Consider the following 17337-nt stretch of genomic DNA (forward strand, 5'->3'; position numbering starts at 1 on the left):
AGGGGGTGGGGGCTGGGTTCGCAAGATTACAAGAGAATTGGGTTATTAAAAGCTTGGGATTGGGGTTTTTCCATTCCTTCCAAGTTCCTATAAACCCGTACATGGTGCAAACAAATCCACTTCTTAACAAAACCCAAATTAACCAACCCCAAATGCAACCAAACCTATCGCAAGCATCCCCACGGCTTAAAAAAAAAAAAATAGATATATCTAAGGTGCAAAATGGTGAAGTGGTTGATTTGATACTCCCCATCCCTGCTCTGCCCAATCTCCCCCCTCTTCTTCCTCCCGCCGTCGCTGTGAGCGGACTGTGAGCAGCCAGCTGCTGCCGCAGGGCACAGCCAGCTGCCGGAGAGCGGAGTGCGAGCACCCCACGATTTCTACAGCAGCCGAGTTGGCAAAATTCATTTGAAACACACGGGGTACAGAGACTTAGAGCAGCAGGACTAAGTCTCGAGCCTGGGCAGCATTCTGCAACTGCAAAAGTGCAAATGGCCACTGATCTGAGCAAAAGTCCTCAAGCTCCCTGGGCTAACTGGGAAGCTGCTATAAAACTGAAAACTAATTCTGTACCGATTTGCACTGTAAAAAAAAAAAGAGAATGTGAATATGTAAATAAGGAACTTGTATTTGATTACACCGTAATTAAAAAATAAAAGGGATGGAGAAGCAAGAACCACAGAGAAGCGGTTTTCATCACTGCCATCAACAGCAACATCATGGGTTGTACCTTGAAAATTCCTCAAATTTACATGCAGGGTTTTTTTCGAATTTATAAAAATGACATGCAGCTCAAAATGAAGAAAAAGCTAAATATGAAGCTACAGCTTCATTGACACTGCCTCTTCTGACAGCAGACAGCCTCATTCTTTAGCAAACCCTCACAGCAGGGCCCAGCTGCCCTCCCATTCTCCGAGATGGCTGCAGCTCTCCAGCCCCGCTCATTACTCCCCACTCATGCCCCCTGCCACCTCCTATAAGCCCGTTCCTATTCCCTCTTCCTCTGGTTTAGTAGTTTTCCATTTATATTTTGTACTCTGAAGTAATGCAGGGGCTTCAGCAGCACAGCCCGTGGCATGGAGCCTTGCTGCATTGCCAATTGCTTTCCTTTCCCATTGTGGCAGATCTTCAAGTGCTTCAGAGCAGCAAATGCTGGACAGCTTTCTGCTTCCCCCATCCTACCGTTCCCTTCTAGATGACCGATATAAAACAGCTATTCCTGGGGCTTTTCCTATGCTGATCACTTCTGGTGTATTCGTAGCAGGGAGCAGACAGGTTCCTGTTTAAATCCATTCGACAGCCAGGGGCACACTGGGCTCCTATTTCAATTTTGGCAAGCCACGATACACAGAATATGGAGTTCCGCACCTGGAATAAAAGGGTTAAATTCTGCATGTAGCTGTACGAATCAAGGTGAGGTATGTATAAGATAATTCATGGTCTTTATGACATGCACTTAATCCACTTCACCTATTTGCCAGCTCTGGCCCACAGCAAGGTGCATAGCAAGCTAAAATCTTGTACTAGTAACCCAAAGAAACTGCCTGGGGTTGCACTGCTATTTCTTCTTCACTCCTTCTTCCTTCTCCCCAACGTATATGCTTACTTTTGTATCAGCTTTGAGCTTGTTACATCAAGAATTTTTTCCACGCTCCTCCAGTTTAATGACAGCATATCAGAGAATGTCAAAAATCCTGTATTAGGGTTTATTCTTTTATATAAACATTAACATTTCTCAAACAGATTAGTTAAAAATACAGATTTAAACAAGAATTTTTTGCAATTGCAATGAGTTATAAAAAACAACAGATTATTTTACAGATTGTTACAAGTGCTTTACAAAGGTGCAGAGTGAAGGCCAGTGGCAGGGGACCAACCTCAAGTGCAAAATGGACACGATACCCTCACCACGGGCATAGCGCTCAGATACACAGCCAAAAAAAAAACCAACCAAAAAACAAACAAACAAAAAAACGAGCCATGTGAACCTAGACTCTTGGGATGCTCACCGGGCAAGCAAACAGGCTCCTACGACAGAGAAGACTCATGAGACCAAGCTACCAGGATACTTAAGGTTACATTTCTGAGATCAGCCGTAAGATGTTGTTTCTTGGAAAATAAGGAACATGTTTTACAACAGTATATTTCTCTTCTGTCAGACAAAATATTGCTGTAAATCCTAGAATACTTATGGATGTGGATACTTAAGTACTTGGGGCATAAATCCAGTGTGGATCTCACAGTGCCCAAAGCGAAGAGAGGATACAAGACCCAAGTGTCCTTCTAAAGCAGTTGGCACTCCTCATACAGGAGAGACCTCCATCTTCCATGATGATCACTCAAACCTTAAGCAAGTACCTTGGAAAGACTTTGGCAAAAGGAAGAAGACGCAAGTGGATCTGGTTACACCCAATAGTCCTGCAGCCCACGATCTGAGAATTGTGCAACCCGTAGCTCACGCAATGCCCACGTATTTCATTAGATGCAGCGTGTCCTCTCTCCTCAGCCGATACATCTTCGCACCTACATCGGAACACATGCCACATGCTCCAAATTCTTGGGAGTTCTTGAGATCTTTCCACCACACCTACCTTGCCTAGGTACCAGTCCTTCCCACCTATCTTTCCTCTATTCCACCCCTAAAGAAAAAAAAAAAAAAAATCTATGCCCTGATTTGTTTTTCCAGCTGTTAGCAAATCAAAGGTTAAGTGAACTGGCTGAGAACCACCATGAGACAAAACCATGATGTATTACATTAAAAATAATCCACTAATTTATGCCTGACATCCTTCTGATGTACAAATGTTCCCTACCCAGAGAACCTCCCTGTTAGACAAAGGGCACTAATGCATTAGAGGGATCCTTTCTCCAAAGGAGGGCCAGAATGAAAGGGCAGCTCTAGAGATAAAGTCTCATAATAAAGAAATAACAGCTACTTCTCTCGGAATCATCTTATAGGGCAGCACGCACAAGAGATTTTATTTGTAGGAAACCCAGTGAAATCCCCAGAACATCCACATTGACTTCCCTGAGCTCCTCAGATCCAGGTACACTGGGGACCCTGCAGAAGCCTTTTGAGCTGGGTTACTCTCAACAGAGAGGGTTTGGCAAGTTCCTGTAAATTCATTTTCATAATCATCAAGAGAGGAGAGGATCAATGGGCAAACCCTCAGGACATGCTTAGAGAAGAGAAAGATTCTGAAGAAAGAGGTGTATGTGTGTGTGGGGAAGGTCTTCATTTCTACCATTTTCTGATGTTTCATGTTATTCCTTCGGGGTATGGGCACTACATCGAAACCAGCCCCCCCCTATCTGATCTATCCCAGCTGCCTCCTGCACTGTCTCATGACAGCAGCAAAACCCCAGGCTCATCACTCCCTGCACTGCCTAGCCCAGGGTTCGGTGCTTTGGAGGGGGGAGGCTGGCTTCTCGTTAGCAAAGGCTGGGAGATGGCGTTATGTCGACACATCAGTGCCCTGGGAGCATGCGGTCACTCATGCACATCCCAGATTTCTGAGAGCAGGGGAGGGAGTTTCTTGTCTTGCAGCCGAAGGGCAAACACCTGTTCGGAGTGGACACTACTTAGTGTCCGAAGACTGACCAGCTTCATTAACATCCGTGGAAACATCAGGCGGTCCTGCAGTCAGACAAACAGACAGCTGTTAGTAAACTCACACTAAAACTTTGTTTTAAAAAAAAAAAATTGCCACAGTGGATGATGCATGGGAACAACAATCCTGACTTCCTCTAAAGCTGGCATTCTCCAGGAGGCGTCAGCATGGAGGAACACAAATAACACACCATGTCCCAAAACCCCACAGTCTCCATGCTGGCTAAACTATGGAACATGATACAGGACAGCAGGCCATGACAGCTCACAAATCCTGCATTTACAGCTGCTACCAAACAGCCACAGAACGGAAGAACATGACAGTTCAGGCAGCAAGAGACCCGTTACGCAGGAACTGTGCCTGCATAAACACAAAATTGTTTTGCATCATCGTTGGGGATGTTCTGGTCAGGCACTTACATTTGGTCTATTGATGCAAATGTAAGAATGAAGGGCTTCCACATAGGTGTGCTGCAGCCTCTCCACCAGGGACTGGTCCTGCACATTCGGTCGGTCTGCCAAAAAGTAGGTTCTAAGTGAGCAGATTGCCACAGGCAGCTTCACTGGACCTGACATCCCTGTCTAGTCCCAGTCCCTCATTATGGCCTCTCCCCAAAACCTCATCTACCATTCACCCAGCACAGCTGGGAGAGTCATCCATGACTGCAGCAGCTATGTCAGTTTTCTGTAACTGCTCTTTCTCAGTCCCATCTATTGCACATGGGGAGTCCAATCTGACTCTTTTATAGAGGTGGAAGGTTAGAGAGTCCAAACAGCACTCTGCAAGTGTGTTTGGTCTCACAGTACTGTCCCAGTGAAGATGAGAAGCTGCCCATTCAGGAGGGAATGGAAGTTTCTCCAGCAGTTGAGCCAATTAAAAAACAGGCACAAAGAAAAAATTAATCTTTCAGGTCACAAGACAGAAAACAGAAGAAAAGAGCAGAGGTGGCTTCTTTGCAAAGCCCTGTCCGGGCCCCGAGCGATACTGGTTCTCACATATGGGCTATCTTTACTCGACCAGTAGATGTCACTCGTGTCGTGTAACCTGCACCACGCCTGGGACGTGACAAGGACATTACAGGGGTAGTGAAAGAGCAATTGCTAAATGAGGAAGATAAATACTGGCTGATTTTTCTGTACACTTTTCCATCGGTGGGGAATCCAATTTCCTCTGGAGGCGTCACTAGAAAATTTAGAAAATGAGTACCCTAAGCAGAAGTAGTAACACACTCCCTTTATCACTCTGCACCTTTGTACACCCTCTATTACTCCTCTTCAGCTTGTGACCTTCCTGAACTCTGCTTTCTTTGCTCTCTGACTCACTGCTGCAGTTCCTCAGATCTCCCTGGCCTTTTACCTGCAGAGAAAATATTGATGGCGATTAAAAGTGCATATTCAGCATCGTTGAGCTGTAGCTCATTCATTCCCTTTGAGAACTCAAAGATGGGGTTAATGAACTCAAACTGCAGACCTGCAACAAACAGAAGAGAACGAGGTGAGACAACTACAATTATCTTCTCTCTCTCTCCCTCCCTCTCACAGAGTAAGCTGCCAGAAACCCACCCCAGCATGCCAGGGAGTGGAGAGGACAGGCAGGCAGGGAAAAGCCCTTGCTTTATGTTCCAAGGGTGGCTGAAACCTCCTGTTACATCCCACCACCACTGGTGAGCACCAACAACAGTGGCTGAGGAGTCAGGCTCTAACTGTAAAATTACATTATTTCTTGGTTTTCTTAGAGCCTTAAATGCCCCACAGCACATTACTGGGCAACAGGTAAAGGAACACAACATCAGCTATCAGGTTAAGTCCATCAAAAAGTCATAAGCCCACAAGTACAACATCCACACTTTCCACTCTCACACCATCACCTCCTTCAAAGGCCCTCTAGCTTTCAAAGAAAGCTTTAATCCCATGCTCCAGATTCCAAAGTCCATCCGAGATGAAAATACATAGCTCCAACAAGTCTGAACTCTGCCATTTCCTTCAGCTGAAAAAGCTGGGAGAGCTGAGGCAGAGCCTGACTTAGGTTCCAATCACCTTTGGTAAATGCAGTCAGGCAGAAATGCATTGATATTTATTGTCATAACATCCAGAGGTCACTGTCAAATCAGGTCTCTCTGTGCTATGTGTTACACAGTCATGCTGAAAACTTCAGGCCTTTCCCCTCAGAACAGCATCCAAGTTTCTAATTTCCTGCAGTACAACTGTATCAGAGAAGAATGAACAAGATGAGAGAATCCTTCTGGCTGCCTGTTTGTTGCTTTCCTAATCATCTCAAGAAAAAGGTACCAAGAAGAGCATCAACGAGGAAAGTTGTATATAAAAGCCATCTCAAGTATAAATGGCTAAACCGCTACCCAAGGAATCAAAAAAAATCACATGAAGGACAGCCAAAGTCTCATTTTCAAAAATACCGAAGATACACACTTCCTGTTACTTCATCTGAAATTACAGAGACTCGCTGCTCCTGGAAAAACAGAGTTCAGAAATCACATCACCAGAGGCCATCGCATACTGAGCTTGATGACATGTCCAAAGCACTCTGCGGGGATCCAGTGCACAGTATAGACTTCGTATCAACTGAAATGCAACTCACTAACACCATCACTCACAGCAGGCATCCAGATTAGCAAGTGCCAGACTTGCAAAGGAGAGAAGACTGGGGTTTGATTTGTTGTGATCTGATACAGCTCTAACACCATGTTTCCACATCAGGTCTCTACCAGCAAGGAAGCTCATATGCCCGCTGCTAGCCCTCAGTGCACTCTTACACAAAGACTTTCATGCTCTTAGAGTCCAAATTTTCCAAACCAAGTTCACACCTAAAAAAAGATATGAACTGAGCTAGTATCACATGTCAAAAGCAAAAAAAAGGTTTGTGGGGCTATTGGTCTGGTCCTGTTCTAAACTTCTCACCTGATTTCAGCTTTAAGGCTCCAAACACTATTTCCAGCAACCCACATTAAACAGGAAAAGATGAAAGAACACAAGACACAGGGAAAGAAGAAACACCTGTCTAATGCACCACCTGCTTTGGCGAAGTCATCCCGATTATAGCTCAAATCCTTAAGAAAGGTGATGCTCTCAATCTCTGGATTGTAGCGCCGAGACGTCTCCAACAACATCACCTGAAAACAGAAATAGATATACTTGATTTGAAAACAGGAAAGAATGTTAAAACATCGATAATTAGCTGAGTGTTAGAGCATCTCTGAAAAAAACAAAAAAAAACCCCAAAACCCCTCCAAGCAGTTTCTCTCAGAGCACTTAAAAATTCCACACTAAATTCTGTGGCATCCTTTGAGGTGTCTGCTTCTGGAAAGGGGGATTACCTGCTTACCACTACCAGGGCTCTTGCCTCCTCCTCCACAGCCCTTTGCCAGTACAGCCTGGCACTGCAGTAATGGTCCCATGGCTGATGTCCTTCAGCGTGCCATCCCAAAAGAAGTTCACCAGTTCTCCAGCTGAACACTCCAAATTCTTTCACCTCTGCAACCATGTACTGTGGTGGAGCCAAACTCTTACCTCTATGGTAGATGTCTTCAATAAAGCAATCTGATCTTCCCTGGTGAGCTCTAGGAAGCCAGGTAATTGCTTGGCAAAGTCCACAATCTCTTGCACAGAGATAATTGCAAGTTCTGTAAAGTGAGCAAAACGCTGCTGCCTTGCTTCACGGTTATTAGGGTCAGGAACCTGGGGCCATGGCTGTGGGAATGGGAAGAGACAACATTTTATATATATATATATATATATATATGAAAGATGGAGCCAGGACAGAAAGACAAGAAGATGAAGTGAACAGGGGAAGAAAATGAGACACATTGGAATACCATCCTTTTCTATTCTTTACAGAACTTTAGCCCACAGATGCCATGCCTAAAATATCTCTGTTCTCCCAGATAATTTGCCCACAACCCCAACTTCCCAAACTTCACTTTTTCTTGTTTTGGGTACACTGGTAGAGTTTTTACCGTCACTTTGAGCCTGTCTGTGAAGGAGCGCTGGTTGCACTGCTGCTGAGCCGCCACAAGCTTTTTTATCATGTTCAACTGTTCAGGCGTCAGCTTTTGGGAAGGGCTTGGCGGATTCGGAGGGTTTGGATGCACCACCACTGTTCGAGTCTGATCGTCTTCCTGCTTCTTCAGTTTCTTCAGTCGGATCTGCTCTTCAGACAGAACATCTAGCAGGAACAGCCAGAGATCAGTCATGACACAGGAGCACACAGGAAACCACACTAAACAGAGGGTAGGTAACACACTGTGGATGGAGAGGCAGAGATCACAGCTGCCTGTGATCACACAACACAAACAACAGACAGCAACACTTAGCATTTGTTTCTCCCTCTTTTCCTCACTTTAAGTCGTTCCACTGCCTTTTTTTTAATCATACCGTCATGCAAAGTGTTCAGAAAGGGCAGAAGCTCCCTTCATAATGCCCTGCAGATCTCAGAAAGACAACAGCAACTCTACCCACTGAGCAATTCCCCAAAATGTCACCTTATGACAGATTCCAATAGGTGCTCTCTTCACAGGCTGTGGTGTGTCCACTGCATTTTATATTACCCTGCTGTTGTGACTTTTTCCGATATTGCTAAATTAACAGCTTGTGCCACTTCATCTTCCTCTTGAGATGTCAGAGTCAGTACTGGATGGAGTTCAAGAGCGAAAGGACAATTTTCTACATGGGTCATCTGCAGCAGACTGTAGAGCAGTAACATACTGCAAGATGAACAAGGAAAAAAACAGCTTTACATAAAATGTACCAAGGACCTCAAGTCCTTCAGGAGTAGGGCTAGAAGTCTTCAGTGGTGAAGTCAAAGAATATGCCATTTAGGTGTAACATTGTAAGGAATAAAACAACTCAGAGATCTGTTTGTGAAAAATCCTACTGGAGCAAGAGCTCATTAGCTAAGTTAAATACAAAAAACCTGTTAACAGCCTGTAACTAAGTTAACTGAAGAATTCACTGATTTGAATGAGAGGAGGTTTGTTGTTCCTTCAGTCAAAGCTGCAAAAACTACCTGCAAGCTGCATCCAAAACAAAGGAAACTACCAGACACACCTGGATTCAAGGATTATCTTCAAGAGAGTCATCCTGTGAGCTAGGATGATTTGTGGCAAATGAACAAAAAGCAGAAAAGAGACGGACTGGGGAACAAAAAAACACAACACACAACCCTGAAGCTTTAGGAACAAAGATAAAAAAAATAAAGCCTGACTTTGCAAACAAGATTTAAAAAGTGCTGAAAGATTCTTTGGCCATTTTTAATGCCCAGGTAACAAGGCAACAAGGCTGCTACACAGGAAGGCAAGGCCCAAAACTGAACAAGTATACACTTGCACTTCTCAAAAGAATCATGTTAAACATGAAGACAAGAAATGGAGAACTACTGTGAGACAGCATTCTGAAACGGACAGTCCACAGGATTGGAGGGAAAGACGAAGAACATAGCACGCTGAAGCTGAGAGTAACCTTTGTCGCCAACTTCCAACTGGGAGAATGCATGCACAGGTACAGATGCATAAAAATCACAGTTCTAACAGCAAGGACGTTCAACACAATTACCAAATTAAGGGGGATCTGTAAGATTAGAGAATGCTAGTCAGTGTTAATTTAAGAAGGGAAGTAATTGATCCAAGCGATTCCAGTCCCTCATCTTGGGACTCGGATGCACAAAAAAAAATAATTTATGTTAACAAGTAGTAACAAGTTACCAGATACTACTGAACCTTGAAAATGCCTATGTGCAAGATTCTACACCATGCTAAATTCTCTAAGTTACTTGGTTTGCTATGAAGGAACTACTTAACCTCACACTGGCTTAAGAACAATAAACTGGCCAAGAATAACTTCAGTATGGGAATTAGAAGAATGTTTCCAACAATTAGTAGAGGGAAGTTCTGGAATAACCTTCCAAGTGGAACAGCTGGAGGAAAAAGCCCTCAGTTTCTGTCAAGATTAACAAGGTGAGTTCGCAGTGGGGATTAGTGTCAACGAGAACTGCCAAGCACTTGATAATATCAATCCAAGGATTCCTTTTTGGTCCAATTTTCCTGAGTTGTCCTCAACATAAGACAATGAGTAAACAGAGAAACACACTGAGGCTCTCTAGTATCTACCTGCAACAGAAGAGCAGCAAGGTGGACACGTAGCCTTGCTACATAGCTTTTCAAATACACCTGTTCTGTAGCTCTCAGAAGCAGGGAGAAATGGGGCAAAGAGCATATGTAATGCTGATACAAACTGGCGCGACAAAGACACTGATTACATATGTTAGGTGTGATGTGCTTCAGGTTGAAAAAACTGAACAGCATGTTTCCTTGATGCAGCTCAGTGGGCCTTACTTTTTGCAGAAGTATTTTTATAAGACATTTCCGAAATACTCTCTGTTCCTCATCGTTCTGGGTGCTGGATGTCAGAAAATGAGACTTCAAACAGATTTAACAATAACTGAGCATTCATTTGGTCAGTCTCGGCAAGCAAAAGGATGAAATTCGGATGCCTTGGCTGAGGATGGCTGCTCCCAATATGTGAGCAGGCACATTGTTGAACACTCAGGAACAGCAGCCGTATGGCTCATGTGAGAAAAACAGCAGAGTTCACTGAAGGGAGCAATGAGATGGGGTCTGCAAAAACACAGCTGCAGCACCGCGGTGCTGCCCCCACCTCTGTCACAAGCTCGCAGTACGAGGCAAAGGAAAGTACCTGTTGTTCAAGGAGCATGGTGACCCAACCTCGCAGTCCTGATCACAAGACAGACAGAAGCCTGAGTTTACCGATACAGCTGACAGCACACTGAAGAACACGTAAATCTTGGTTGCAAGTCTTTCCTCTGATGTCATATTCCACAAGATCTTTTAAGGAATACAGCTGGGTTGGGGCTCTCAGCACACCACTGCTGTTCCACTAGCAGCCTCACCTCTCGATGTGATCCCTGCTGAGCTCTCAGCGACTTCCCACGCACGTTCCAGCATGCGCGGCTCATGTGTAACCCCGAGCACCCACGCTGCCCCCTTCCTTACATGCATCAGCCCCCAGCCCACCCCACGTGCCTCCTGTCCCAGTGCTCCCACTGCACCATTTCCCGCACTCACACTGCTCCCGCATGCCCGCCTCCTGGCACTTGCGCAGCCGGCACTCCTGGCACTTGCGACGCATGTACATGTCCATCTCACACTTGCCACCATTCTTGCAGACATACTGTGCACCTTTGATGACGCTGCGGCGGAAGAAGCCCTTGCAGCCTTCGCAGCTCAGCACGTTGTAGTGGAAGCCGGAGGCCTTGTCCCCGCACACGCTGCACACTTCATTTCCCAGCATCTTAGGGGCTGGGCCCTTCTTCCTCTTCAAGGGGGGATTTTCTACCGAAACGAACAGTACAGAGGAAAAGGAAAAAAAGAAAAGACCCACACACATGAGGGAAGCATGGTGTTTGCAGCTGACTGCCTCACTCCTTACAATAACCAATATCCTCACTCCAACTACTACCTCCCAAACACAGGGTTTAAAAGATCAAGTCTCCCATTTATGCGCAACAAACCAATTACTGACATAATCCAAACAGTTTCACCTCAGCTATATAAGCAGATATACATATACAGCTTCATTCTTGTTCGTCTCCAAAATCGGGTGAAAGAGCCAAAATATGTTCAGGCCAGATGTTCTTCTGCCCTTTCCATTATCAGGAGTGACAGTTAAGTTACCAATGTGAGAAAGCTGAAAAAAAGTTGAGCTGAAATCCAAGACCGTGCAGAAAGTACTTTTCTTCAGAATTCACTTCCAGTTCCCTTCTATTCTCTGCCATACTCGTGCAGAAGGATAAGGAAAAATGGTTCAGCAAACAGTCACAGAAAACCAGTGCTGAAGCTGTGACTGTACAAAAAGCAGACTGAGTAGGCAATCCCTCCAACTGGAACACTTGGGGAAACCATTAAGGCAGAAGACAGCAACTCTGGGGAGTTCACGGCAATAAGCAGGCAAGCAGCACACTGCACAAGCTCTGTGAACCTTTGGAACCCTGAAGCCATCATTTCTTCTTCAAGAAGAGTGCTCCCCACTCCTAAAACTGAAACACACTCATCCTGACAGTTCATTTACTAAACATTGTTATTCCATCTGAAACACTACTGCCTCACATTTCAGATGGTTCTGTGCAGCAGCACCAAGTTTTTCCTATGTCCTCCTGACAGATCTTAATCTTGTCGCTGGCTGTGTGTTCTGGAAACATCTTCGGTCTGCTCCGACATGTCTCACCTTAGGCAGTCCAGCCAAATGCTTGCCAATGTTATCAGTGTATTCCCTCATTCCATTTAATTCTAGCCATGTTGACATCTGACACGTCCGTCTGCATAGCTCACAGTGCAAGTATTTTTCTGTATGTCACAATATTATAGATTCTTCTATGGCAGTTGTTCATAAACATTACAAACAGCACGTCTTGATAAGTCTCCAGATTATATTTAGACATGCCTGGAAAGCCTTTACACTGGATTTAATTCATAGGGACTGGTCTGCAGGACAAAGCTGCTGCATTTCGTGATGAACATCAGGGTTACAATGGCAAGTCTCACTTTTGCATGTATGGTTTTAATATTTCCGTCTTTACTCTCAGTTATGCTTACTATTCTGCTCGAGTTCCTGACATGGTAAACAGTCGTAGGTCAGTCTCACAAATTATTATTAGAGTTCTTCACTACATGTTGGTTTTCACAGTCTTCAGGATCTTGGTGTTGATTTTCAATCCCACTGACTTTACAGAGGTCTGGAGGTCACTCATTTTGACCCGCACACTTCTCATTGCAGACTGGACAGCAGGAAAATGTCATCGGAAAGGTTAAGTCTCTGACATTACCCTCCCTTCTTCTACTATATTTCTCTTCACACAATCTATTACCAAGAGGAAATTATGCAATGCCTACAGTTATTTCACATTACTTAGTCTGCCATTGAATATATATTAACTTGTATAACTCTGTGGACCTATCAACTGATGACCATATGTTTCTGAGGGGCAGAAGAGTAAATCCAAGGACTTCCACAATATGGATCTGTCCACCTTGTGGATTTCTTAGCTGTCTTTAAGAAATTACATAAAGGTCTGATTACCATTCCTATGACTGTTTTATTGAGACAGATGGGCTTATTCTTTGATCTATGCAAATTATTTTCCACTTCTGAACACTAATCATTTTGGTTATATATCGTTTCATTGTCATTTTCTGCAGTCCAAGATAACACAGAAATCATTTGAGATGTATCAAGCTTGAATACCATCTCTCCACCTTTAGCTCTCAATCAGGATCCTCCTTCTTTGGTAGATTCCCTATTTAATAATTTTTTTCCACATTTTGTGGCTTCGTTCTTGCATTTTTGTAAGGCATTTATCGATTGTATTCTTTTCCTGTCCTCAAATCTGTGTAAAGGGCTTTTATTGCACAATATCTCTTCACCTTTTAACCACTCTCTTTGTTTCTACTCTACTGACGAGTCCTGGTTCAATATTCACATCACCTCTCCTTTTTATATCAGGGATTGTCCACTGTCTCACTGTTCAACAAATACATTTATTTGTCATATTTTCATTAAGTCGCTGATACTATACCAGACTTGTGCTTGCTTTCTTCTCCTGTTACCTGTCCAAAGATGTTATACTATATCTTCTTACAGTTTGAAAGTGTAGGATTGCATGTGTCAGCAGCAATTATAACTGCAAAATCTCAATTCTATTTTCAGATACTCTTCTAGCCTCAGTTCTTTGTGGCAGATGACTCAAATTTTGGTTCTGCTGCCTGTCTTTTTTATGTCATGTAGCTTCAGAATATCATGGCACAACATGCTTCATTATTGTGGAGATATACATTCTGGAAAAAGAAATATGTAGAGGAAACTTCTACTGTCTTTCCATTATATGAATCTGCAAGAACCCATTATTTCTTTTCCTCCCCTAACTCTTGTTGGATTGTCACCTGCAGAAAAGCTTTACTGTTCAGCACCTTTTGATAACGCTAACAAAAGGAAATTAATTTTACTGCCACAGACCTAGCCTCTAGAAGGTCAAATAAGCAAAATATTCAACACAGTTATCACCTGGATAAGCTCAGTCATCTTCAACGATCAATACCTGATTCTATTCTTAGACATTCTCCCTGGGTGCCTCAAGCACAGCACAACTCACCCTAAAATTTTGCCAAGCATCAATTCTGCTTGCAGCTGAAAGAATGGAAAACCTTTAGCTTATATGGATTTAGTAAGAATTTTTCCATACCTGCTTGCTCAGGGGGGTTCTCTGAGCCAGGGAAGAGAGAAAGCCCTTCCTCCTCCATCTCAAATACACTTGCCACCCTCTTCCCATGATCCTGTGTGCTGAGTTGAGTGGGACCCATGGAGGTCACACAGGAAAGGCTCACTGTAATCTCATCGCTGCAGCATTGTTACTGCCGAGCAAGGAGCTGCAGGCGTCTTTCTTTCAAGGTCTTTAGTTTCTCTCTGCTACTGAAACTCAGAAAGGAAGTACCTGTGGGGAAAAAAAAAAACAAAAACACAGATGCAAAAGAGGCAAGAGTTCAACTGCCAAGGCTATTAACTCCAAAAATCTATTACAAGCTGAATCACAGGCAAGCTTTAAGACTCTGTTTCCTTATTTATTAAAAAGGACAATTAACTTTATCAATGTTTATTCTCTTGAAACTCAATATTTTAACAAACCGTGGTAAAAGGTACAAGATTAGCACATCCAGGTGCAAAACTATCCTTTTATTGCCAAAATATTTATCAAAGCAGGACAAGTCTCCATCACTGCTAACACCACCCGGGGACTCCAGCCCTGACCTCGCCAAGTGTGTAAGAGGGAAATTCCAGACTTTACAACCAGTGGCCTTTGTTAAAGCTCCAGTAACAAACAGCTCATTGCTGTCAGCTGCCCTGGATTCTGTGGCATGTATCACAGAGCACACAGAAAATTTTAAACCACAATTTTGGTACAATGATTGCTTAGCAAAGACTACAAAACACTAGATTTCCCTATTAACATCAGTAACCAAAGGCTGTGCCAAGGATCAATGATGTGTCAAAGATGAGGATGACAAATCCTCCCCTCACCAAAAGCATGAATTTGAAAGCCAGCATATACCTGTGGGAAATGACCATCACACCACCCTCAGGAAACAGATTCACCACCAACCTTCTGAGGATACCATTTTCTGAACAAGGAAACCATACTGACAAGCGTCTCTGTTACACAGCATTAACTCCACTACACAACCTGAACCTGGAAAGCAAATCCAACTGCTTTTTTCCAAAAAGCCCCACCTGCACAAAAAAAGGCCTTAGTGGTTTGATTGCACAGACCCAGTGAAACTGATGCAAGCTGTGAATGGAAACCCCCCTAATCTGATTGAACACACGTTGCTCAGTTGATCTCAGTGATTTACCAATGCAAGCTAAAGGGATTAACTGATTTAAAAAGCAACAACGTTAAAGGCCTGTACCAGTTTAAGTTGAGTGATTGAGTTCAGGACTGGAAGCCTGCCACTCTCTGAAAGACGGGAGGTGACAGAAAGCAGTGCAGCAGCCCAGATACAGAAGCATGAAGTAGGCAGGGGCACACCTCACACACTGCAGTGCTGACAGAGGACCACAGTCCCAACTCCCTTCATCCCTCCTGGGCATTTGGACCAGACCGTGCAACCTTTCTCAGAATGCCAAAAGCAAAGATGAAAGCAATGCTTCCACAAACCAGCCCCCTCCCAGCACTCTGAACAGTCATCAAGTATAAATGCAGTCACACTGTGAAGGCTGCAGAGCTCCTGCCATCTCCCATTACACTGTGACAGGTAAGAGATGCAGGTCTTAAAAACCACAGGGCATAGCAATGCACGTAACCTTGTAAACACAGCCGCAGACTGGATACGGAATTCCGAACTCCCTCCCCTTCGGTGCACGCAGCCACTGAATTGCTGGAGAAACAGACTGTCTCGGATAACAGCAGTGGAGGCAAATATGAAACTCAGGGCCAGAGAAAGGAAGAAGTCCCATCGTTGGAGACTACAACCTAACTGATGGGATTTGCAACCAATTCAGAGAGACTCGCAGTCCTCAAAGGAACAACGTGGCTATCACAAACAACTTTTTTTTTAAAGTAGACAATTTAAAAAAAAAACAACAGTGTTTATCCTGCAGCAACTGAAAACCTTGTGGAGAGGCACAGAGCAACAGATGGAGATAGGAACTTCACTGAAACAAACTCAAACCCAACTTGTATTCCTAGTCCCATGTAAGCTCCTCACTGATGCTGATATCAGATGTCTCTGGACACGTTTGGGCATGAAACAAGAAAGCTAAGTGTACTGCCTCAGTGCATCTTCACATTCCTTTAAACCACGCAAAAGACTCACTCAAACATTAATTATTGCGCAGAATGAATCAGCAGCAGCAGCACTGCAGTAATTTTTCAAAGGAACAGTTTGAGCCTGCAGCTGAGCGACAGTGCTCAGGCCCCACTGCCTTCAGTTCAGTGACGCAGCCTTGCTGCATCCCAGCCACGACCGTGATGTATTTCAGAAAGCAAATGAGGAGGGTAGAGCCTGAAGGGATTTCAAAACTGCATCATCTGCACAACTACGACTGACATTGCAAGAGCGAAACTTGCTGTCAAGCAGGACATCTGGAGCCCAAAGGGGAGGCTGCAGACTTCCTGGCGATGTCTGAGCAGCCTGCAGCTACCAGCAGGGAGGGGAGTATAAATGTGTGCACACCCAGGACATGGCACACGGTACAGCCTATCAGCCGCTATCTTTGTGCTGTAAAACCAACCCACACACTCCTACTTTGTGCACCAGCTTCCAGCCTTCCCAGAACAGAACAGGACAGAGAGAAGAGGCCTCTTGTCTTCTCTGCCCCTAAGATAGAACATTTTTTAGTTTTGTAGATCCAGTAACATTTGCAGGCTGTGGAAAACTGACCTACAAACAGCAGCACTCTAGTGCTAGATAAAGAAATCCAAACTACCATCTTCCCCACAGGCACACAAGTGAGAGGGCCAGGGAGTTAGTTTTCACAGAAATATGTGAGGATTGTTTTCAAATTACTTGAAATTTTGTTGAGTTTTGTACTAATAATCATAAGAGGCTCACATCTTCTGATCTGCAGCACTTCAACTAACACTGTAGAAGGGTGATGCAAGCCAAACTGCAGGAGGGAACACTGTCTTCTTGACATAATCTGCTGCACTGCCTCCCACTGTCTGTCTCAACGCTGTGAGTTTTAGAAACCAGGACTGGCCAAGTGACAAAAGATGAAGCAATCGCTTCTCTCTAACGCAGCATCTAGAACAGAGGAACCTGATGAGCAGACATACTCCAGTGAGGAAGCACATTTAAGATGAAAGGCTAAGGGAAACTATTTTCTGCCAGCCCTTGCCACCCATGTCTCAAATGAGACGCCGAACACTTCTGAAATGTGTTGCCACCAGCTTCACCCTACTCCACTTCTTCCTTCTCCCTTTCTTTTCTGAGACAAGGGAACAACTCAGATAGCGATGGTCTCACGATCGGCGCTCTGTTAACAGAGACGAGAGGTGGCAGCCCTGGCTCTTGCACCTCATGTTAAGTGCCAGAAACGTTCATCACATCCTCCAGCAATAGCATCATCTCATCCCATTCCCTCAGCTGAGTCCTCTCCCAAGCCCAGCTGAAGCACTTATGCACTCTTCTGGAAGTCTTTGATCTGAC

The 17337-nt window shown here is 44.3% G+C and overlaps 1 protein-coding gene across 1 annotated transcript; it reads right to left on the bottom strand.

Moving 5' to 3' along the window:
- Nucleotides 1-2656: 2656 nt before the first annotated feature.
- On the bottom strand, nt 2657-14129 carry NR1H3 (nuclear receptor subfamily 1, group H, member 3). The gene is made up of 8 exons (XM_010087198.1): nt 13875-14129; nt 10705-10971; nt 7582-7790; nt 7136-7315; nt 6639-6738; nt 4968-5081; nt 4031-4125; nt 2657-3637 (listed from the first exon to the last, which is right to left on the bottom strand). Exons 1-8 carry the CDS (start codon nt 13990-13992, stop codon nt 3491-3493), a joined length of 1230 nt encoding a protein of 409 aa, XP_010085500.1. The 5' UTR covers nt 13993-14129; the 3' UTR covers nt 2657-3490.
- Between the last annotated feature and the right edge of the window lie 3208 nt (nt 14130-17337).

This window comes from Pterocles gutturalis, unplaced genomic scaffold, assembly GCF_000699245.1.
Source record: "Pterocles gutturalis isolate BGI_N339 unplaced genomic scaffold, ASM69924v1 scaffold51996, whole genome shotgun sequence".
Lineage (NCBI taxonomy): Eukaryota > Metazoa > Chordata > Aves > Pterocliformes > Pteroclidae > Pterocles > Pterocles gutturalis.

Coding starts and splice junctions, on each gene's coding strand:
- NR1H3 (XM_010087198.1), bottom strand. CDS start 13,992: ATGGGTCCCACTCAACTCAGCACACAGGATCATGGGAAGAGGGTGGCA. Junction 7,791..10,704: donor GGCGGGCATGCGGGAGCAGT/GTGAGTGCGGGA, acceptor TGTTCCTGCTAG/ATGTTCTGTCTGAAGAGCAG. Junction 3,638..4,030: donor TTTGCATCAATAGACCAAAT/GTAAGTGCCTGA, acceptor GTCTGACTGCAG/GACCGCCTGATGTTTCCACG.